General features: G+C 56.8%; 3 protein-coding genes across 12 annotated transcripts; 2 read left to right on the top strand and 1 right to left on the bottom strand.

Moving 5' to 3' along the window:
- Positions 1–1,764: 1,764 nt before the first annotated feature.
- BRD2 (bromodomain containing 2) lies at positions 1,765–13,818 on the bottom strand. Of its 8 annotated transcripts, none has more exons than XM_083726147.1 (12): positions 13,337–13,818; positions 7,773–8,073; positions 6,731–6,868; positions 6,407–6,548; positions 6,042–6,253; positions 5,553–5,927; positions 4,809–4,937; positions 4,459–4,713; positions 4,055–4,281; positions 3,529–3,842; positions 2,845–2,967; positions 1,765–2,749 (listed from the first exon to the last, which is right to left on the bottom strand). In XM_083726147.1, exons 1-12 carry the CDS (start codon positions 13,339–13,341, stop codon positions 2,619–2,621), a joined length of 2,352 nt encoding a protein of 783 aa, XP_083582273.1. In that variant the 5' UTR covers positions 13,342–13,818; the 3' UTR covers positions 1,765–2,618. The 8 variants fall into 8 exon arrangements, with proteins under 8 accessions (XP_083582273.1, XP_083582275.1, XP_083582278.1 ...); XM_083726149.1 differs by having other exon boundaries at positions 4,459–4,635; positions 13,337–13,816; XM_083726152.1 differs by lacking the exon at positions 13,337–13,818 and adding an exon at positions 12,988–13,170 and having other exon boundaries at positions 4,459–4,635.
- LOC310838617 (uncharacterized protein) lies at positions 9,263–13,325 on the top strand. Of its 3 annotated transcripts, none has more exons than XR_014561083.1 (2): positions 9,263–9,473; positions 13,169–13,325. XR_014561083.1 is itself a non-coding variant. In XM_083726155.1 (2 exons), the coding sequence occupies exons 1-2, from the start codon at positions 10,343–10,345 to the stop codon at positions 13,250–13,252; spliced, it is 597 nt and encodes a 198-aa protein (XP_083582281.1). In that variant the 5' UTR covers positions 10,335–10,342; the 3' UTR covers positions 13,253–13,301. The 3 variants fall into 3 exon arrangements, 2 of the variants coding, with proteins under 2 accessions (XP_083582281.1, XP_083582280.1); XM_083726155.1 differs by lacking the exon at positions 9,263–9,473 and adding an exon at positions 10,335–10,855 and having other exon boundaries at positions 13,169–13,301; XM_083726154.1 differs by lacking the exons at positions 9,263–9,473; positions 13,169–13,325 and adding exons at positions 10,335–10,855; positions 12,150–12,791.
- A 3,812-nt stretch (positions 13,819–17,630) lies between the features above and the next one.
- LOC310837963 (class II histocompatibility antigen, M alpha chain) lies at positions 17,631–21,585 on the top strand. The gene is made up of 5 exons (XM_083725231.1): positions 17,631–17,781; positions 19,704–19,961; positions 20,177–20,458; positions 20,583–20,711; positions 21,012–21,585. Exons 1-5 carry the CDS (start codon positions 17,697–17,699, stop codon positions 21,014–21,016), a joined length of 759 nt encoding a protein of 252 aa, XP_083581357.1. The 5' UTR covers positions 17,631–17,696; the 3' UTR covers positions 21,017–21,585.
- Positions 21,586–21,817: the final 232 nt, after the last annotated feature.

Below are 21,817 nucleotides of genomic sequence, written 5' to 3'. Positions count from 1 at the left end.
AGCTCCTCTCTCTGTCTGCTGCCGGGCACCTTCCCAGCTATAAAAGGAAACTGAATGCAAAGCCTGCGCTGCTTTTCCTTTCATGCACGAGGATGTACCCTGCATGGAAAAGCAGGGGCGTCGCGGGAGCATGAGGGAGAGGACGGACTAGAGGAGGCGAGGGGAAGGAGCAAAGGCACGCTGTTGGGCGGAATACGTTTTGCACCTTTTTGCCATGTTGTCACCTTCTTCAGTCTTGACACCCCCTTGTTGTCTGCCCCCACCGCCCCCTCTTCCTCTGCCCCAGGGGCCATCTAGTCCAACCCCCTGCAAGACAGGAATCCTTTGCCCAATGTGGGGCTCTAACCCACAGTCCCCGAGACTCTTGCTCATGCTCTACTGACTGATCTATCCACTTATGGGCTTTGTGTGAAAATGGTGGGCTGTGGACCTTGTTCAGCTACCGCAAGAGAACACCAGGGCCCCGCTGAATCACATCACCAGACTTGGCCTTGGGCACAACCCCCAGCACAGCCAGTCTCCCTTGCCTGGGATTTGCACTCCACAATGGGGCAGTTCCAGAATTTGTCTTGAACCCCCCCAAAACATTTCCTTTTGAAAAGAATGCAAGCGCTCCAGTTGGGAATGATCCCCCAGCTGTGTGAAGAGCTTCATTTTTGCCCTCATAGGCATCCTTTTATTTTATTGGAGGACCCTCTCTCTTGCTACCCACAGCCCCAAGTCCTAGGATTACAGATTTCAAACAATCCAGGCTGCAGGATGTGTCAGTGGAGAAGCTTCCTTTCAAGAGCCTCATCCTCTCAGTGGCTCAGTACCTCCAGCCTGCCTCTGGGTTTCCATCAGTGGGGAGAGAGGCGGCAAGAATGTCTCTGCCCCGATACATGGGGCACCCCAGAGGCACCTAGCAAGCTGCTGTGGAGAGGCAATGCAGTGGGTGGGGTCTCTTAAAAAGCGGTTTCCATGTGTCACTTCCATCCACCACTCACCTGTTTTTCCTTGGCAAACTCCAAGGGGCAGGAGAGTCCCTTTCAGGTAGAGAGCCAAAGGGGGGAAATGGGGGGGGGGGAGACTGGGTTTCCCTGACACACATACAGCCGGCTACAATCCAGCCCCACAGTGCCCTCCTTTCTCAGGAAAGCCCTCCCAGCCTCTCACTGCCTGCCTCAGACCCAGGAAGAAGGAACAAGAAGTTTCCCCAATCAATTTTCTTCTTCATCCCTGGTGAGGGTGGAGCTGGGCCAAGGGGTCTCTGGGCAACATGGGCGTGGGGGGGCCCACTTGGCTTGGCTGGATCAGCCCCTTCCCCCAGTCAAGCAAGAATTGTTTTCAGGCAAAGCCCTCCTGTGCGCAGCAGGGTCAGTACAGCAGTGGTGGGTCAGAAAACAGAGGTTCCCCACGTAGCGGAAGCTCTGCTACTCAAGTGAGTTTGTGACGGCAGCGCAGCCAGCAGGCAAAAAGATTTGAAACCGCACATTTGTGATATTCTGGTTTTCCCCCAGGAAAACGGAAGCTTCACCCTGGCGTATCTGGAAGCCCCACTGAAGGGTGATGGTCAACAAGCAGGGGTAATTACAAGAGCAGTCCTCGATGGCCCTTGAGAGTCTCCTCCAATTCCCCTCCAATTCCCCTGGAAGCAGGGCTGCTCAGGAGACGCTACAAAGCAGAGGAGCCAAGCCCTGGGGGCAGCGAGACCCTCGACAGGAAGGCTGCCTGTTGTCTGTGCCCCAGCGCTGCCCTCTTCCCCACTCAATCCACACCAGCCTGTACAATAGTTTTTTTTATTTACATGTTTAAAGAACCAGAAGGCTTAACATACAATAAGATGAAACAGAGCCCTGGAAGGTGGACACGGGCAAGGGGAATAAAAGGAACAGTAGAAAAAAAATATACAGTCAACATAAAAAAAACCCTCAAGCGGGCTGCCCTCCCCCCTCAACCAGCCTCCCTTGAGGGGCGAAGAACATGCTGTCTCGATTTTGCCCAGGGACGTCAACAGTCGCACTCACTCCAGATCCCAGGGAAAGCCACCGACGGGAAACAAAGAAAAATAAATAAAGGAACCTCTTGAGTGCCTGCCAGGGGGAGTGTTAGAGGAGGAACGTCTCCCCGCAAGAGTCTTGTCTCCCCCTCAGGGCTCCAAGTCCAAGCTGGCGGGGCACAAACACCCAGCGCAGTTCCTCGCCCCCAAGCTGCCCATCCAGGAACGGAGCGTCACAAAACCAAAACTTGCTAAATGCTTTTATAAAAACCACAAGTTTGTTTCCTAAGATTCAACCAAAACAAGAAAACACTGCCCCCCCCCACGCTTGCTGGAGCCAACTGTACAGAGTTGGGGTGCCCCATGCCACAGCGCCAACACAGCAGGGCCAGCTCTCGCCAACACAGCAGGGCCCCAAGGGGGGCGGGACGACAGGGAAGCCGCCAGCCAGCCGGCCGCAGCCCTTCCGCCCCGGGCGCCCAGCTGGAGGGGGGGTGGAGGGGAGCCCGCTCGTCCGCCTGCGCCGCTCTCTTGCCAGTTCTGGTCCTGCAGAACCTCTTCCGAGCAGGCCGCCATCGCTGGCCGGCCAGCCACCCCCCGGCGGCTGATGCTGCCGCTGCTGCCACCTCCACCAGCCTGCCTAGCTGGAGTCAGAGTCACTTGTGTCCGAGGAGGAGGAGGAGGAGCTGGAACTGCTGGAGTCGGAGCTGGAGCTGCTGGCGCTCAGGCGGGAGACGGCCACTTGCTGTGCGGACTCCGGCTTCTCGTTGGCTGCACAGGGAGAGAGAGAAAGGAGAAAGGTGAAGGATGCCAGAGGGTCAAGGACAGGAGAGAACCAGGCCCAGGAATCAGAAGCCAGGGCTTACTTTTCTTGGGGGGCTTCTTAGCAGAGTTCAGCTGCCCGCTGACGTCCTGCAGGCGCTTCTCCAGCTCCCGCTTCTTCTCCAGGGCCAGCTCCTCCTTCGTCTTGCCCACCGGCTTCTTCACGGCTGGAAGGAAGGAAGGAAGGAAGGAAGGAAGGAAGGAAGGAAGGAAGGAAGGAATTTACTGGGGAGCTCCTCTTCCCCTTGCGCCCTCAATGCAGCTCTCATTTGGGACAAGAGGAGGGCAACCACTACCCAGCTCCACACAAGGAGAACTGCTTCTCAGACCTCTGGACGACACCCCTGAACACCTCCATCATCCCTTTTCAGAACATGGCTGCAAAAATCACTACAGCGGTACCTCTGGTTAAGAACTTGGTGGGAAGGGAAAGCCCACCAAGGGGGTCTTCATGAAGATCCCCATCCCCAAGCAGGGCTGGGGGTTGAGCTGAGGCCCTCCCCCTGGCAGGAATCCCTGGGGCCATGGGGCGCCTGGCTGGGGAGACCCCACCCCTCCCCTTCCAGCACCACTTATTCCCCAGTCTCCCTGCTGACAGTCTGCAAGTCCCGGACTATCCGTATGCATTAGGACTCATTGCCATTTTACTGAATACCACCATTTAGCAGCCAAGCCCAAACCCCAAAGTCCTGAAGGGATGCGTCTTGTCTCCCATCGCCCCCACTCACTCTCGCTATAGGGCTTGCGAGGCTTCTTCCGCAGGCAGGACAGGACGTAGCGCTCCAGCTCCCGCAAGGTGGAGGGCTTGAGGGTCTCAAAGTCGATCTCGATCTCCTCGGGGTTGGAGTCGCGCAGGGAGGGCTCCCGCGACTGGATGATGTGCACCACCCGGCCCAGCTTCTCCCCCGGCAGCTTGTTGATGTCCAGGCTGAGCTGGCGCTTCTCGTCGTACGTCATGGGCTTGCTCTCCTCCTCCTCCTCCGAGTCGTAGAGCACAGGGGCCGGCAGAGGGAGGGCCTTGGCGCTGGCCTTCTTCGAGTTCCTGGGGAGGGGAGACACGCCTTAGAGCCAGGGGCCCCACCGCTTGCGCACTGGGCGGGACACCCAGCCAGCGGCAGCTGTCAGGCATCTTGGCTTGTGCTACAAGGAGTTCGCCACGGTCGATCCGCCGGGGAAAGAGAGTCATCAGCCAGCTGCTCGCCCTGCTCTCCCCACCCCGACCCCCATCGCCACGCACTCGCTTGCCCCACTCACTTGCCACCACTGCTGCCACCTCCGCCGCTGCTGCCTCCGGCTGCCTTCTTGGACTTCTTGAGCTGGGCCTGGTGGGGCCGGGCCGCCTCCTCCTCGCCTCCCGCCTTTCCCCCTTTGCGCTTCTCCAGCTTCTTCTTCTTCTTCTTGTCCTTCTTGTCCCGCTTCTTCTTGGGCTTGGAGACCGGGCCTTGAGAGAGGGCCGCCAGCTGTTCGTGCACTGCCCGCAGCTGGGGAGGCAAAAGGGACATGGGTAAGGGGCTCCCAACCCCACCAACTGCAGGCGCCCTTTCCTCAATCCATGGCCGTGATCAACAGTGCCTCAAAGCCACGGGGGGGGGGGGGGTCCTCGCTTGCAGGCTTCCCTGCAGGGGGTGTTGCTTTGGCCCCTGCTCTCTCTGCCTCACCTGTTCCTGGAGCTCAGCCAGCCGGTTGGCCCGCTCCTCCTCCGAATCGGAACTCTCCTCGCTGTCCGACGAACTCTCGCTGCTGCTCTCGTCGTCATCCCCCTCCTCTTCCTCTTCGTCGTCGTCGTCATCGTCGCTGGAGGAATCGTCTGAGGAGGACTTCATCAGGAGGCCCGGCTGTGGGAGTGACGTGGAGGGGGGGTTGATGTCTATGGGTTCATCTGGCATCTTGGCATAGCTGAACTCGAAGACATCCTGCGGGAGAGCAGCAAAGACTCGAGCTCTGCTACTGAGGGGCAGGGTCACGGGGGGAGGGCTACCAGCCTCTCTCTTCTTCCCATCAAACTCACCTGCAACTTCCGAGCCATGGCCACCACGTCATGGTCAGGGGGGTTGTACTTGTAGCAGTTGGAGAACATCAGCCGCACGTCAGAAGCAAACTCCTGGGCGTCACGGTATTCCCGATTCTCCATCTTGCGCTGAAGCCACAGAAAAAGAAAAGGAAACCGAAGGTAGGTAAGTAAAAGGGGAAGATCATGAGCTTTGCAACACACAAGGAGCAAACAAGCCCCCCAAGACTGGTGTTTTGTTTCTTTAGTTTGCCCTTATGACTGCAGAACGTGGCCAGTTCACGCTAAAAACCAGTAGGACTTGGGTGGGGTCTCCCCACCGCTGCTTGGCCTACACTCAAGCCCTGCTTTGCCTGCCCTGGCATTGTCACATGACTTCCCTTCCATGCTCCCTCATGTCCCTATGTCCCCTCTCCTCCCCTCAACACTGACTGCAAAGCCCACTGGGGCGGAGATGGCAGCAGATATAAGGAGCCTGTTCAACTGCTGGCACTGAAAGGTTAGCAGAGGGCACGTTTTCTCCCTGGGACAGAAACAGGCCACTCGCACCTCCAACAAATCTATTTAATCTAGACTGTGGAAGCACCTGCTTGTATGGTGAATATGCAAGACGTCAGCAGATGGATTTTACCTAAATTCCACAGCACAGACAACCATGTTCTGGAAACCCCCCTTCTCCTGTGCCCAGGAGTCCCCACCCGCTGCTCCTCTCCCCTTCTCTGTGGTGGCCAAGCCCCCGCCTACCTTGATGGTGCTGAGGTCCATGGGATGCTTGATGATCTCATGGTAGTCGTGGAGGCCCAAGGCGGAAGCGTCGACCGGCTTGTAGAAGGGCCAGGCGTAGGCCGCGTGCTTCTTGGAGACAAGCTCCTTGAGGATGCCGTTACAGTACTTGAGCTGCTCCGAGAGCTTGCCCCTCTTGGAGGTCTGGTGCTGCTGGGAGTCGGGCAGGTCTTTGCGGGGGGGCTTGATGGGGCGCCCGCTCTCCCGCCGGGCCGGGATCTTGGCTGCCTTGGTCTCCAGCACGGCTGCGGAGGGAGAGGACTCTCCGCCGCTGGTGGCGATGATGGCTGTGGGGGTCGGGGTGGTCGTGTCCGCTTTCCGCTTCACTCCTTTCTTCTGTTGGGGGGCAAGAGCACACCGCTTAGGCTTCCAAGCCAGATTGGAGGGGGAACCCCAGGCAGCTCAAGGCCCCCACCCACCTCCCTCGGCTGCCAGCTCACACAGGCTCACCTTGGCCACCGGCTGCGTTGGGGCAGGCACCGCCAGCACCGGCTGGGAGGTAGCAGTGGAGTGTAGCGGCTTGAGGAGAGGCGTAGGGATGACTGACGGGTGAGGGATGTTGAGGACGGTGGTGGGGATGTCTGTGGGGTAGAGCTGGGCGTGGGACACGGAAGAGATGGCCGGCACCTGCTGAGCAGCTGCGTTGGCTGCTGCCAGGAGTGCTGGAGGGATAAAAAAGAAAAGTGGCTCTTTGTGAAACTGGAGGCAGCCTGCCCCAGACGGCCCCCAACTGGAGCAGAACCCAAGCAAGCCAGCAGGCACCCTAGCCGCTTCTGCCCCAAAGCCCGCCCCCCCATCCCCTCTCGCGCCATTACCTGCAGCCCGAGAGGCCCCCTTCTTGTGGCTGTTCTTGGCCACGGTGATCACAATCTCCTGCTCGTCCTGAGGCATCTGGGCCACCTTTTGCAAGAAGATCTTCTCCAGCGTTTGGGCCATCAGCACAATGTCATCTGTGGGCTACACCAAGAGAAGTCGTGATCAAGGCATGAAGGGTGTCAGCAGGCTGCTCTGCACACTTGGGAGTCTCTTCCCCCCCCCCAAACCCCTCCCTCACAACTTATGCAGCCACTTCCCTGACACTCCAGCCATCCTCCAGCCTTGCGGCAGCTGCCTCTCCCGCCACACACGCAAACCCTCACCTTGTTGTAGATGTAGCAATTGGTGAACATGGTGTTGAAGTCCTGCATGCACTCGGCTGAGCTCCAGTAGTAGTTGTTTTCCAGGCGCCGCTTGATGGTGCCCATGTCCATTGGCTGCTTGATGATCTTGTGATAGTCCTGGGGGCAGAGAACAGCAAGCAAACCCACATGGTCACCCCAAAGAGCACGGCACACAGGCCGCACCGACCACTGGGCTACCCAGGCTCCTGGTCAACGCCACGTCCAAAGGTCCCTGCCAAATATTGGCTACAGGTGGGGAAAGGGCAGGGACTCCTGCGCAGCCTTGCAAAGAGCAGGAAATAAATGCTTCTCAGCTTGCTAGGCCGAGAGGGGATTCTCGCTTCTTTCCCTGGGGTGCAGAAAGGGTGCCTTCTGTCAAGGGACTAAAAAGCACCACCTCAGCACCCCTACTGTGCAAAAAGAAGCTAGGCAAGGATAAACCTAGGTGGATTTTTACCTCTGGGCTTTAACTCCTTAGGTGCCACAGGTGCTGGCCTTTAATTTGGGGGTCACTTGATGTCTTCTACAAAGTCATGGATGGGAATCTGCAAAACGCATTCAGGGCACAAGATTAGATTTGGGGCAGCGTGAGAGCGCAAAAGCGGCTGTATTGTCTCATCCATACCTTTGTAGGGGACATGGGGGGGGGCAGGGATCAGGGGAGCTGCTCCAGGTGAAATCCCTGGCCAAACCAACAGCCTTAAGATTGTTTGGGGAAGAGACGCAGCTGAGCCCAAACTCCGGGAAGAGGCGACAACAGGCACATTTCCCTCAGCATGGAAAAGCCTTAACTGCTGACTGGGGTGAGCAACCCATGGAGCTCCCCAAAACACCCTGCATTTTAGCAGCCCGGCTCAGGAATCCAAAGACTAGCTCAGCACACCAGATACCAACAAGAACCTTGGTTCATGGGATGAGGCAGGAAGCGATCCAGTAACCATAGCAACAAGGGCATCATTAACACAGCAGAACCCGCCCGCCCCCAGCCCCCCCCCCACAAAGCAAGGAGGAAGCTCATTACCGGAAGACCCAGCTTGACGGCATCCACCGGCTGGCGGAAGGGCCAGGCGAACTGGTGCTTCCAGAGGGCCTTCATCACCACTTTGTGGAGGTACTGCAGCTGGTTGGTGACTCTGCCCGGCTTCTTGGGGTTTGAGACCTCCGGAGGGGGAGGGTTGGCTGGGGCCAGCTGAAGGGCCGGGACGGAGGCCATGGTGGGGCTCTCGAAGCCCTCGTACAGAAGCGACGGCTTGCGGATCCGCTTCCCCGGCGCAGACTCGACTGCCAGACCCACCAGACCTGCATTGCCCTCCCCAAGGATCCTGCAAGACAGGGAGAGAAGAAGGGCTGTTAAGGCAAGAGCCAGGGTCTGCTCCGATTCTGCGGTGGATTTCGCCACCTACCGCACTCTCCTCCCTCACATGAGCCAGCAAGTATAACACGGAGGAGGGTAGCATTGCCCCCCACCTGTGCAAAAGTGCACGAGATGCCCGTTCTGTCACCTCTTGGAAGAGAAACACCAAATTACATCCCTAAGCGCAGCAAGGCAGCGGAGCCAGCTCCCAACCAGAGCCAGGGGAAACTCCAGAGACCAGGCCAACCTAAGTGCTGACCCATCTGCACCCACTGCCCCCTTGAACCTCAGCACACTGGCATTTCCAGATTGCAACACTACACTTGCTGCCCACAAACACACTCCCCCTTAAAGTACCGTGATGAAGCCCAGTAAACAGGAGGGTGTCGCAGGAATCCCACCAAGGCAAACTAGGCACACTCCGGAGAGCAGCGACAACATCTTAAAACAGTTCCAAATATGCCCATGATTGGTGTTTTGAACCAGAGAACAGGGACTCTTCCCCCAGGACCAATGGGGGGGGTTAAACATCTGGGAAAACAGAGACACCAGGCTTCCCCCATAGTCAACATGCTCATAAGATGAAAAGGACAGAGTGCATTGCCGGTTGCTGTGGTGCTGCCCAATCAGAGCAAGGGAGACAACAAAATGAATGGCTGACCAGGACTCCACACAATGGGGCCAGCCAGTTGTCAAGGAGCAGTTAAGCCAAGGTGGGGTTTGAGTTGAAAAAACAACAGGGGGGGATGCAGAATTCTGATCTGTCTCCTGGCCCACAGACCCAGCTGTGGCACATTCTGAGTACAGAGCCACAGATTCACAGGCTGCTGCCTTAGTGCACAAGCCCAACATGCAACAGTAGCTGCCAACCCATCACCCAGGACACCTGCGGCTCCACCACCAGCCCTGGGAAATGAGCCTGTTGGTAAACAGAGTGAGGGCATCAAAGGGCAGCAGGCCTGCCACCCCGGGAGCGAGGAGCGCTTGACAAAAGCCTGGCTTGGCCCCAAGGCGTTACAGGGTCTCATGACAAGACAGCTCCCAATGCTATCATCATTCCCTTCACGGGCAACTCAAATCCCTTTAAAGCCATCCAAATAATTCACACAAACTCATTGCTGCGGGGGTCACACCAGTGAATAGCGGGGTGGGGGTGGGGTTTGAAATAAGAGGAGAAAGAGCTGGCACTGGAGCTGCAGCACCGCAAAGGCTCCCCAGAGGCAAGACGGGCGACGCAAAATTGTTGCTAAGCAATGGCGATGTCCAACGTTTCTCCTTTCGACACACACAGGCGGGGAAGCCTCCCGTCGCAAGTGGCACCGCGAGTTCAAAAAAAGCGACGCCCGTCATGTGACACAACACAGCCAGGTATGCTCCATCAAGGCGGGCAGGCGCGCGCGCGCAGGGCTCGCTGCCCCCCCCCCCCGCGGCCCGGCCGCCCCCTCCCCCGCCGTCGCCCCCCCGATTACGTACTTGCCGTTGGGGTTCACGTTCTGCAACATGCCTGCAGGAGCGGCTCCAGCGCCAGAGGCGGCAGCTCCTCCCGGGGGCCCGGCTCTCTCCCGGGACGGTCCCGCTCCAGCCGCCGGCGCCTCCGTGGCCTCGGGGAACCCCCCCACTTTGCTCGGCGGTCTCGGCCTGGCGGGGGGAAGAAAAGGCCCTCGGCGCCGGGCTCAGGGGCGCATCGCCGCCGCGCCTCCCCCCGCCGAACCGGAGGCAGGCGAGCTCGGCTACTGCGGGGACCCCATCGGGGAGGGGGCCGCTCGCCCCTCCGCCGCCAACAGCTGGGCGCAGAAGCTAGGAAGATGGCGGCCTTTGCAGCGGCAGGACCCCGAGGCGGGGCGGGCGGGGGTCCCTCCGGCCAGCCCCCCGCCGGGCTCCCGCCGCGCAGGGGCGCCGGCAATATAGGGCGCGCCCGTCTCCGCCGAGGCCGCCGCGTCCGGAGGCGCCGCTCCCCCGGCGAGTCGTCGCGGTCCGAGGCGCGGATGGCACTGGATTGTACTGGGATTACTGGCCGCACTCCACCTTTGCTCTCCGCCGCGTAGGTGGGGGCGGATGTTGTGGGGGGAGAAGAGGACGCTACGGAAGCCGGGAGGAGGGTCCGCCGAGCTGGCGCCTACAGCGATGACCGGCGATTAGGGGGCCGCCCGGCGAGGATGGATCTGGATTGAGTCCGCCCACCCTGCCCGGCACTCTCTTCCGCTCCCAGGCCAGGATCCTTCCTCCGCTCCAGCGAAATGGCGCCTCTCGGCCTGCCCCCGACCGCCCTTATAGAGACGCTCCCCGCGCTCCCATTGGTCCGCGGAGCAGCTGACATCACCATCCCGCCAAGCCACGCCCCTTCGCCGGCTTGGGAGAGCCCTCTGGGCGGAGGAGAGGCCGACGCCGGCCGCCCATTGGGCGACTTCGCCATCCATCACGCTCCCCCTTTCCGCCTCCTGTTGTGCCTCCCCGCCCCGTCGTCCCCGGCAGCCGGCTCGCGCATTGGACGGCTCTGCCATTCGTTGCCTCCCGATTGGCCGCCCTGTCACGTGGGGGCGGGGCGGCGGTTGGGAAGCGGCCGTTGGTTGTTGTGGTTCTCTGCTCACCGCGGGGGGAAGGGAGGGGGAGAGAGGCAGCAGCGCCATTTTGTGGCAGCCCAGAGAAAGCAGGGCGCGGAGAGGGCGAACAATGAGCCGACCGAGCGGCCCCCCGGGCCCGGGAAAATCTCCTCGCCCTTCCTTCCCCGCACGGGCAGAGCGGCCGCGAAAGTGAGGGCAGGGCGCGTTTAAATAAAAGAGAGAGAAACGTTGTCCCTCAGGCAGGTCGTTCTTCCCGCCAAAACAAGAGCCCCTCACAGCGACACAAGAAAAGCCCGTCGCCTCAGCGCAGCAGCCCGGGATCGAGGGACGAACCCCTCACAGTGGGGCGGAAGCACCCGAGTCGCACTCCAAAACGCCGCCTGGAGAGGGGTCCAGGCGCCGCCACGGCGGGCCCTGCGCGTGAGAAATGGCGCCCTGCCCGCCCAAAGCCCCCACTTCTCCCCCTCGCGCGTCACCGTTCGCACGTGAGAAACGAGGCAGGAGTTCAAGGCGCCGAGAGAGAGGGGACCTTGAGGAGGAGCCAAACCAGCCGCAGAGCTTCCTTTAAAAAAGCGCCCCAAGGCTTCACAGCAATGGCCCTGTTTTCCATGCCAGGGGCGAAGGTCAAGTGCCAGAGTGGAGCCCAGGCCAGGCCAGGCCCGCCTCGGGAGGGGCAGCCCCTCTGCACTGACCGCCACCAGCCAGGGCCCACAAGGCAGCAGCCTATCGCCCATAGACAAAGTGGGGCCAAAGCGTCCCCAAGGCCCAACGCAGAAACATTTCAGCCAGGGGGGAAATGGGGGAGCCAATTTCAGGCCCCTGGCCCCTTAGAGCAAGTGCCTGGCCTGGAGGACGGCAGGCCCCTTCCTGGGAGGCAGGCTGGCGTTGGCCTCCACCCCCTGCGTGTGGGGTGCGTGGCCTTCCCCCAGGCTCTGGGGGTGGTGGTGCTGGCAGGAGCCCTCCACACAGGGGCCATGCCAGGAGCCTCTCCGGCCCTCGCCTGCCTCCCTGCTCAATGGGGAGAGCGCCTGGCTTCCCTTGTCCAGAGGGCGTGGAAAGGGGGCCGGTTGATCTAGGGGGCAGGTCCCAGGGTGCTTCTCTTTCCAGGCGGGGATCTCTCTCTACAGCCAAGGACAGAAGTAAGGAGGCTGTTGCAGCTGCAGGGATCCACCAGCCGACTTCCTGAGTCCAATGGAAATGGGGGGGGGGGTCAAACTGGTGGCACATCCTCAGCCCCCCCCCCCTTTTCCTGGATTGTTCTGGAAGGAGAAGCAGGGGACGGTCCTTTGAGATGAGTCACATCCTGGCGCAAAGGCCAAGCGCCACTTTGGGCTGAAAGGAGGCTTCTCCCTCCCGCTGGCCTGTTCACCAAAGGGGAAGAGGCAGCACCCCCTAACCCCAGCCGCCCCACACGCGGGGCTCAAGAGGCCTGTCCTGCCCCTGTGTGCCATGCTCCTCCCGCATGCTGTGCTTCTCTCCGCAGCCGCCATTTTGCAGGGGCACCCGGAGCCTTCCAGCTGACAGCCTCCAGAAAGAGGAGAAAACTGGAGGGTTAGCAAAGGAGGGCAGCGCCAGATCCTGCCCCTTCCTCCTTTTCCTCCGCCAGCCCCATTGCGCTCCCGCCCAGCCCTATTCCAGCGAGGAGGCCTCTTCCTCCTCCTCCTCCTCCATCACCAGGCAGGAATGACACAGCACATTCACCGCAGCCATTTTGGAGGCGCAGGAAAGCATGCCAGGCAGAGCTGCCCCTCGCCCACCATGTCTGAAATGCTGTTCCAGGACTGTTCCCACTCACCTCCCTGCTTGCTCAGGGGACACACACACACACAGACACCCCTCCAGCAGCCTCCAGTTTCTGAGACTATTGAAAACGCCCTTCTCTCACACAGCCCTGCCTAAAAAACAAGAGCCCCACATTGATATTCTTCGCTCCCTTCAGCCCAGATTCTGCTTCTTCCGAGTCGCCTGCTTAGGGAGACTGCCTGGCCTCCTCCACGTGCGGACTGGGGGGAGAAAACAGCTCAAGGTCAAACAAAGGCGGGTGCCAAGGTCAAGCCCACCCTCTGCTGCCCAGGACACTCTCCCAGGCACCCCCAATATCGTGGGGGGCTGAGGGCTCACGTCCCCCCTTGCCAAAGGATAGCCCCACCACTTTCCTTTGCAAGGCAGCCCCCCAAACACCCCCCTTTTGCTTTGAAAGACGAACAATCCCCCCCCCGATGCAAGCACACACACACCCGACTTAAGCAAGGCAAAGAGACGCCCCCCAAGCCCCCCCCATCATTGCAAAACAAAACCCCACCTGTCATATTGAGATTTACCCCAATTCCTAGAAGCTTCTGCATCATTGTAGCTTTAAAGAAGCCTGGAATGAGCCACAAGACAGAGGGGGGGACACCTCTCCCCCCCCTCTTCCGAAGACGCCCCTCCTCCCCCCACATAAAAAAATGGGGGTCCCATTGTCAGGTGCCACGTGACAGCCAACTTCTCCCTTCATTTCAGGCAGCTGGCCCTTTAAACAGCCACCGCCCGTCGCTGCCTCTGATTGGCCAGGTTGCGCCACCGGAGGCGGGAGCAGGGACTTGAGTGACAGATCCCTCTCCTTCCCCATCCCCCAGCCAGCCGAGCCTTCACTCGTCCAGACGTGTCACGTGGGCAGAAGGGACTCACCTCATTGGTCGCCATCTGGAGAAGGAAGAAGGCGCGCGACCTTGGCGGCCCCGGTGCGACGAGGCCCATCCTGATTAAATTCCGGCCAAACTTAGGCCCCCGCGACGTGACAAAATAATAAGAAATAAAACACCCATTAAAAAAAAAAAATTCCCCTCAACGGTCGCTTCAGCTGCCATGGCCAGGCGGGAATCCGAAATGACGCCCACGTCATCGCCTCCTGATTGGCTCCCCGCCGTCACGCGACCGTTCCATCAGAAAAATGCCCGGATGATCCTTCAAGGCGGGGGGGGGGTCAATCTATGAGGCGATTCTGCCCGTCCGCCGAGAAGAAAGCGCCAAACCGGTGGAGGGAGAAAAATAACCCGCCTCGTCGAAGCCGCCTGGCGGGGGGTCCGGATCGAGCGCCGCCCCCTCCCCCGCCGAGGTCTCGCTTTGGGGGTGAAGTCAGCATGGCTCCCGCGACGCCAGGGGACGGCGACTGCGCATGCGCCCCGCTCCCTCCCCGACTCTTCCCCCTCCCGCCCGGGGCGCATGCGCGCTGGGGCTTCGCTGCGGCGCGAGTCCCTTTCTGCGCGGTGGCGCAATGGCGCGGGGAAGGAGCGAGGGGAGCCCCGGGCACGGCGCATGCGCGGGAGCAGGCCAGCCCTTTCTCTGCCTGATGCAGCTGTTGCAGGAGGGCGAATCCCGCGCTCCCATTTAGTCCTGCGCGAGCTCGCAGTTCCTTTCCTTTCCCTGCACTTATGCATCTGCGCGACTGCAGCACGAGCGCCTGCTCTCGCCCTGCGCCAAATACGGAGTTGAACTTTGGAACTCCCTGCCACAAGAGGCGGCGCTGCCCATCACCCTGGACGGCTTCGCTAGGGAATTAGACAGATGCAGAGGAGGGGGCTAAGGCTAGGGAGGGCTCTGCTTGCTCGAATCCTGCTTGCGGGTTTCCCGCAGGGGTCTGGTTGGTTAAGAGGCAGAGAAGGACAAAGAACCTACAAAGAGCCCAGCAGCAGCAGCAATGGCCAAGCAGATGTCCCGAGAGGGAGGTCCAGCAGCAGCAGCAGCAGCCACCTGCTGCTCTCCTCCGGGGTAGACTGCCTCTTACAATGGATGTCCTAGTTGAATTTTATTATTACAGTCACAGACCAGATCTGGCTCACTAACAATATCAGGGAAATCATAAAGCACAACAGGAATGCATTGAATTGCAATTGGGTATAACAAAGACAATACAGTTAAAAATATATATTAAATCTTCATCACTAAAATATAACCTAAAATTGTCATTTAAAACCTTAATCGTTTTGGTAGTTCCCTGAGTTTTATGGCAGTCGCACACAATTTGGCCACCCTGAGCGTGATCTCAGGATCCTTGTCCTCTACCAGGAGCTTTAGACATTGAAGTTTAGACCCATTTGGAGATTTGGGTATAACAGGAGTGATAAATACCGAGTGTAGATCCCCGTAGAAACGGCAGCATAGCAAGACGTGAGAGACGGTTTCTACCTCCATCCAGCCGCAGGGGCAGACTTGTTCCATGTATTATGGTTTACCCTCGAAGCTGCCCTGCAATAAGGCAGATGGCAGCACGTTGAATCTAACGAGGGTAAATGACCATCTGTATTTGGGTATTTGTAATTTTGATGTCCTATTAACTGCAATCTGTGCATTGCAGGGGGTTGGGCTAGATGACCCTCGGGGCCCTTCCAACTCCACAAATCTATGCCGTAGCCACCATGGCCACAAATTCGTCTCATCCCACCCCCTTGAAAGCCCTCTGAGTGAGTGGCCGTACGGCAGCCCCACTGAAGTCGAAGGTGGCTTTTAATCAATTTGCACCCATCACTCAGCGGTTGCCTTAATTTCTCTCTGTCCTCCCGCTGCACCCAGGCACAGAGACTTTGGGAGAATTGTGCCAGCGAGGGGTTGGTCTAGATGAGCCCCAGGGTGCCCCCAGTCCGCCTCCATCATATCGCAAATCCATTGATTAAGGAGGATCTTGTTTTTATTCTTCCAATTCATCCATATCAGTCTCTTGGCCACAATAAGGGCATGTGGGATTCATTTCTGCTGTCAACTTCCACACGATGGCTATATACTGTAATTCAAAAGAATGTTTTCTTCTTAAAATCTTAGCTTTTTCCCTGCACAGTCATATAATTGATATATAGCCCAGCACTTTCTCCCCAAAAATTCTCTGTAGGAATATAGGTTTCAAAGAGCAGATAAGAAGAAGAGGAAAGGGCAGCCGGTTTGGGTTTTCTTGCAGGTTTCCTCTTGGAATAATAATAATAATATTATAATAATAATAATTTATTATTTGTACCCCACCCATCTGGCTGGGTTTCCCCAGCCACTCTGGGCGGCTGCCAACAAAGATTAAAAATACATTTAAATGTCACACATTAAAAACTTCCCTGAACAGGGCTACCTTCAGGTGTCTTCTAAATGTCAGGTAGTTGTTTTATCTCGGGCGCCACCACCGAGAAGGCCCTCTGCCTGGTTTCCTGTAGCTTTGCTTTGCAAGTTTACCTCGCCTCTCAACAAGGTCCCTTATGGGGCTTCTCGGGAGTAAGTTGCTAGGAGGTTCGGAGGGCAGACGGCTTGGGAATTTCCCCAAGCACACTTCCTGTTTGTGACTCATTGAGTCTTTTATAACAGGCGCACAGAGACAGGGCCTGACAAAAAGGGAAACTCTGAGAAGAGGACAGGGAAGTGAAAGCGAAACTCTGGCCCTGCCCTGAGCCCCTTGTGGTGGATTTCTATAGGGAAGTGGGCAGGGGATGGGGGTCAGAGCTTGCTGGAGCCAGGCACGATCTCCTTTTGCTTGTCTGCAGAAATTCATGGAGGATAGAACCTCCAGCGTCAGAGGCAGTCTACCTCTGAATGTCAGTTGTTGGGGAACAATGGCAGGTGGGGGGGGGTTTCCTGTTTAGCTATGGTCCCTGGAGCTCCTTCATTTTCCTGTGTGATGCCCCAGATCATACTCACCCACCCGCCGATTCCTGCATTTGCACGTGTTGAACAGGTATATGACCCTGAGGTGACCCTTAAATCTCCCATGGTTCTATGATCTATTATTTATCTATCATTAAATTTGTGTGCCGCCCTTTGTGCATACATTTCAGGACATGTTTGCAGCATAAAAATGTGAGATAAAAAAACAACACCACAAAATATATAATAAAAAGAAGAACGAAACAATAACCCCCCCTTCCACAAGCATATATGGGATGTTAGTCAGCCCAATGCTTAGGTGCAAGAGGAACACTTTCGCCTGGTGCCTAAAGGTGTCTAATGAAGGTGCCAAGCGAACTTCCTTGGGGAGAGCATCCCACAAACAGGGAGCCACTGTAGAAAAGGCCCTGTTCTCGTGCCCATTTAGGGGGCACAGAAAAAGAGGGGACCAGCTGAGCATTGCAGAGCCTGGGTTGGTTCATAGGGGGAGAGGCAGACTTTGAGATGGGGCAGGATATTATTATTATTATTATTATTATTATTATTATTATTATTATTCACTGGGGAACAATTTTTTTTCATTTTCTGTTGCATGAGATTTTTCAGCTGTTCTTATATGTTCTTTTCAATGTTATACATGTCATGTTCAATGCTATATAAGTCACTTACACATTTATACTCATATTGTATTACTTTGGCTATGTGTTTAATAAAATATTGAATACTTGCATTGTGAAAAACAGATTATGGTGAAAAGTGGAAAAATGCAAAAAAAAAACCCCAACCCTAGAGCTTACAGAACAAAACCAACTTCAGATACGAAATCAGCACGTTGAAATTAGGTTAGAACAACTGCAGGTGTCAATCCAACAAAAAAATTGTTCCCCAGTGAATTATTATTATTATTATTATTATTATTATTATTATTATTATTATTATTATTATTATTATTATTATTATTATCCTGAGCCATTCAAGGCCTTATAAGGCAAAACCAGCACTTTGAATGTGTCCCAGAAACTAATTGGCAGCCAGTGCGACGTCCAAACCGTTTTACCCCGGTCAGCAACCTGGCCACTGAACCATCTTCAGAGTGATCTACGATTCACTGGGAGCTTTGAAACAGAGGTCAGACCGGCCATGCGTCGGGGATTTCTTAGCTGGGGTCCCTGCCTTTGCAGGGGGTTGGGCTGGATGACCCTCCGGGGTCCCTGCGATTCTCTCCTCCCGCAGCCTAAGCAGCCCGTCTGCGCTCCAGAGCCGAAACCCGGCAGGCTCTCCCTGGCAACCGATGACGACGAAGCGCAACGAAGCCCCATTGGCTGCCTGGGAGAGGCATTCCCCGAAGCTGCTGCGAGTTGGGGGAACTCAGCTGTGGGGCTCGGAGATTTGCTGTGGGGCAGCGAGGACGATGGGTCCCGGGAGGTGCAACTGGGGTCTGGCGGCCCTGGCCTGGCTCTGGGGGGCAGCGGCGGCTGCAGCGGCCGAAGTGCAAGGTACAAAAATGCGTCTCCATATACCCTGCCTGCGCGGGGTGTGAAAACGAAGGTGGGGGGATTTGGGGGGCAGGTGGGGGGGCTTTCATGTTGTGTGCTTTTTGCCTAGCCCTGGCGAGTTCTTACGAGCTGGCAGCGAGCCTCCCTTGGCAGCGCGTCCGTGTACTTGCTAACATTTGCCAGGCGGAAATTCAACCGGTGCAGCTATCTCTCTCTCTCTCTCTCCTCCACCCGGCCCCAAACTCTTTTCTGGGTGGTCTGCAGCCCCCCACCCAGAAGATGCCGGGTCCTCTGGGGCTTCCAGGTGACCTTGGCTCGCTAGAGAAATGCCACCCCGCATTTATTTATTTTTAAAATCCCTTTCGAGTTTCACTTTTGCAATTAAACTGGGGGGGAAAGACTTCCGAGCAGCCCTGTTGGTGTGACTTGAACTCGGATCTGACACCCGTGTGCACACTCTCGACTCACAGGATTGGAGAGTTGGAAGGGACCATGAGGGTCATCTACCCAACCCCCTGTGAAGGCACAGTTGTTTTTCCAAATAATACTACTACTAATATTTTTTATTTTTACCCCGCCCTTCCCGGTTCAAAAACCGGGTTCAGGGCGGCTAACAACCAATTCGAAACACTTAATTATAAAAGCAGCATAAGATACAGTATAAAAACATGAATAACAATAAAATTCAAAAATTAATTAGCTAATCCCCAGGGTTAGCTGGCTCAATTGGTCCTACTTGGGCCAGCGAGGAGACCAGGGGAGAATGAGCTGTGGGGTCTCAGAGCGGGTGATCTTCATAAAAGGGAAGGAGAGGGAAGAAAAGGGAAATAAAAGATCAGGCTGAATTCAAATTAAAGGCCAGGCGGAATAGCTCTGTCTTACAGGCCCTGCGGCAGGAGGTTAAATCCTGCAGGGCCCTGGTCTCCTGGGACAGAGCATTCCACCAGGTCGGAGCCACCACTGAGAAGGCCCTGGTGGAGGATAGTAGGTAACTTCCTTAGGGCCTGGGACCTCTCAACTATGTAAATAGTATTTTGGCACCTAGTTTCCCCCTCTCTCCCCCATCCCCTAATAATCCCAAACCCCTATAACTGAGGGGGCTGCGGAAGGGGGAGGGGCAAATGGTGTTCGGAGGGGGAGGGAAATGTGCTTTAGAATCCCCTACTTGCATTGAGGAAGTTCCTTCCTTCCTCTCCACGCCTTGTAGCAGCGCTGTCAGAACGGGACTCGGGCAGAACCACAGACTCGTAGAACAATAGATTTGGAAGGGGGCTCCCAGGGTCATCTAGTCCAACCCCAGCTCAATAACCCCTGTTTCACCCCACAAGCACTTTCTGACAGTAACTGCTGTTTGCAAGCAGAAGAAGCTTCCTCAGAAGGCCATCTCAAGCAGAGGTTGGATGTCCCCAGGTTAGTTAATAATAATAATAATAATAATAATAATAATAATAATAATAATAATAATAAATTTTATTTATACCCCACTCTCCCCAGCCAAGACCGGGCTCAGGACAGCTAACACCAGGTATAAAAACAATGGATTAAAATACAACTTGAAAACGAGATTAAAATGCAACAATGCAGCATCATTTCTGCAGAAACTCAAATCAAAAGTTCATGCTTTCTTGCCATCCATCGCTGGCACATATGACTTAGCCAGGGAGGGTGAAGGGCAGAGGGCAGGCAGCAGAAGACGGACACATGGAGGGGTGCATGGAGGCACATCGCAGAATCAAAATAATTGTGGAGTTCGAGGGCCATCTAGTCCAACCCCCCTGCAGTTTTTGCCTAACGTGGAACTTGAACCCGTGTCCCTGAGATTATGAGCCTCATTTTCTACTGACTGAGCTATGATTTGGGGCGGCTTCTTATCTCCACCTTGATGGCGGCGGTTGACCAACCTCCCTCTTTTTTGTGTCCAGAGGATCCTGCCCACCTGTTTTCTGAGGTCTACCTGTGCCAGCAAGATTCCCTGCTCCCTGAGATGGTCCAAACTCTGGACAACGAGGAGCTCTTCTGGTTCAACTCCTCGGAGTCCGCCTGGCACCCCCGCCTCCCCGATTTCCAGCCAGGGGTGCGGACCCGGACCCCCGAAAGTCACATCCGGGTGCTGAACCAGCTCTGCAACGACGTGCTGAGCAACTTTTCGTACTATTTCGCAATTATGCCGGAAGCGAAAGGTGAGGGGGGTTTCTTTGCCTTGGGGGGAGGGAGGGAGGGGGCCACCAGAAAGTTCCCCCAGCGAGGAATTGTAGAATATATGTTACAATAAAAAAAACTATGATAAAAATAATAATGAGTAAAATAAAAAATGCAAATAATAATGTAAGTAAAAGCATGGGGAGCCACCACTGAAAAGGCCACGTTCTCACGTTGCCACCCTCTGCCCCCCCAGGTATTGCTCAGGTGAAGGTCTTCCCCCTGCAGCCGCTGCAGCTGGGCCAGCCCAACAAGCTCGTCTGCTCAGTGACCAACCTCTTCCCTCCGGCGGCCGAGGTCACCTGGACGTACCAAGGCCAGCCCGTGACCCAGGGGGTCTCCACCCCTCCGGCAGTCCCTGTGGAGGACCTGGAGTTTGAGCTCTTCTCCTATTTGGAGGTGACCCCCCAGGAAGGAGACATCTACAGCTGCAACGTCAAGAGTCCCCGCGACACCTTCAGCATCCAGACGTTCTGGGGTGAGGCCCTGCTCTCCCCCTCTCTCCCCACACCTTGCCCCAAATGACCCTTGTACTCTCTCTCACACACACACACACACACACACCCGACTGACCCTCGGTCCCATCTCTCTCCCTCCTGCAGTCCCCCAAGATCCCGCCCCCTCGGAGCTCCTGGACAACATCCTGTGTGGCCTGGCCTTTGGGGTTGGCGTCCTCTTTGCCATCTCCGGGGTGGTCCTGGTGGCAGTATCCTGCAAGCGCGACAGCACAGGTAGAGCTGGAGGAGGCCCCCGGGCCCCTTGGGGAAGGAGGAGGCTGCAGCTCTGGGGCAGGTGGAACCAAAGGCTTGTAGGGTTGGAAGGGGGTACCCTGAGGTCATCCATCCCAACCCCCTGCAAGTTCACAGGTTCCCTTTTCATTCATCTGTTTCCTTGCTGGGTGAAACGTGTACGCTGCTTGACGTGAAATATGGCAACCATCAAAGATTCCTGCATTGCAGCGGGTTGGGCTAGATGACCTTTAGGGGGCCCTCCCTCCAGTTCTGTGATTCTACGACCTTTCTCTTTTCCAGAATGAAATCCCCAGAGTCAACCTAAAGGAGGGATTTGGAGGAGAAGGAGCATCACCTTTAAAGTCACCCCTTGCCCCAACCATCGGAACTGCCCCTCGGTGCCAGAATCTGTGTGTACGTGTGTGTGTCTGTGTGTGTGTGTGCCCATTTGCATTCAGTGAGCCGCGAACATCTGTCCGCCCTGCTTTGGTCCCGTGTCTCCATTGCCACTGGCTCCCGGCAGGGGTGGGAGAGAGTCCAGTCTGTGAACCCGGAGAGAAACTGCTGCCAGTCAGTGTGGGCAGTTTGGGGTGAGGCGGGTCAGTGATGTGAGTGAGCTTCTTATGTTGCCGTTAAAGTTATTGCTGCTAGAGGAGCCGTGGGGTAAATGAGGGGGTGGAAGGAGCAGAGGAGAGGAGCCCAACCAGGTTTGGATGAAGGAGTGCTGGCTCAGATGCCACTTCTGACACCTCTGTCGCACCAACCCCACTTCTGACATCTCCGTTGCACCAACCCCACTTCTGACATCTCCGTTGCACCAACCCCACTTCTGACACCTCCGTCGCACCAACCCCACTTCTGACACCTCTGTCGCCACCAACCCCACTTCTGACATCTCTGTCGCATCAACCCCACTTCTGACATCTGTCGCACCAACCCCACTTCTGACAGCTCTGTCGCATCAACCCCACTTCTGACACCTCTGTCGCCACCAACCCCACTTCTGACACCTCTGTCGCACCAACCCCACTTCTGACACCGCTGTCGCCACCAACCCCACTGCTAGTACTGGCACAGTTGCTGCAGGTTTGTGATGGCCTTTGGCT

Source organism: Podarcis gaigeae (assembly GCF_964106915.1).
Source record: "Podarcis gaigeae genome assembly, chromosome: 2".
In the NCBI taxonomy this organism is placed as follows: Eukaryota; Metazoa; Chordata; class Lepidosauria; order Squamata; family Lacertidae; genus Podarcis; species Podarcis gaigeae.
The sequence above is the reverse complement of the archived record's forward strand: the minus strand, read 5'-3'. Positions and strand labels throughout refer to the sequence as shown.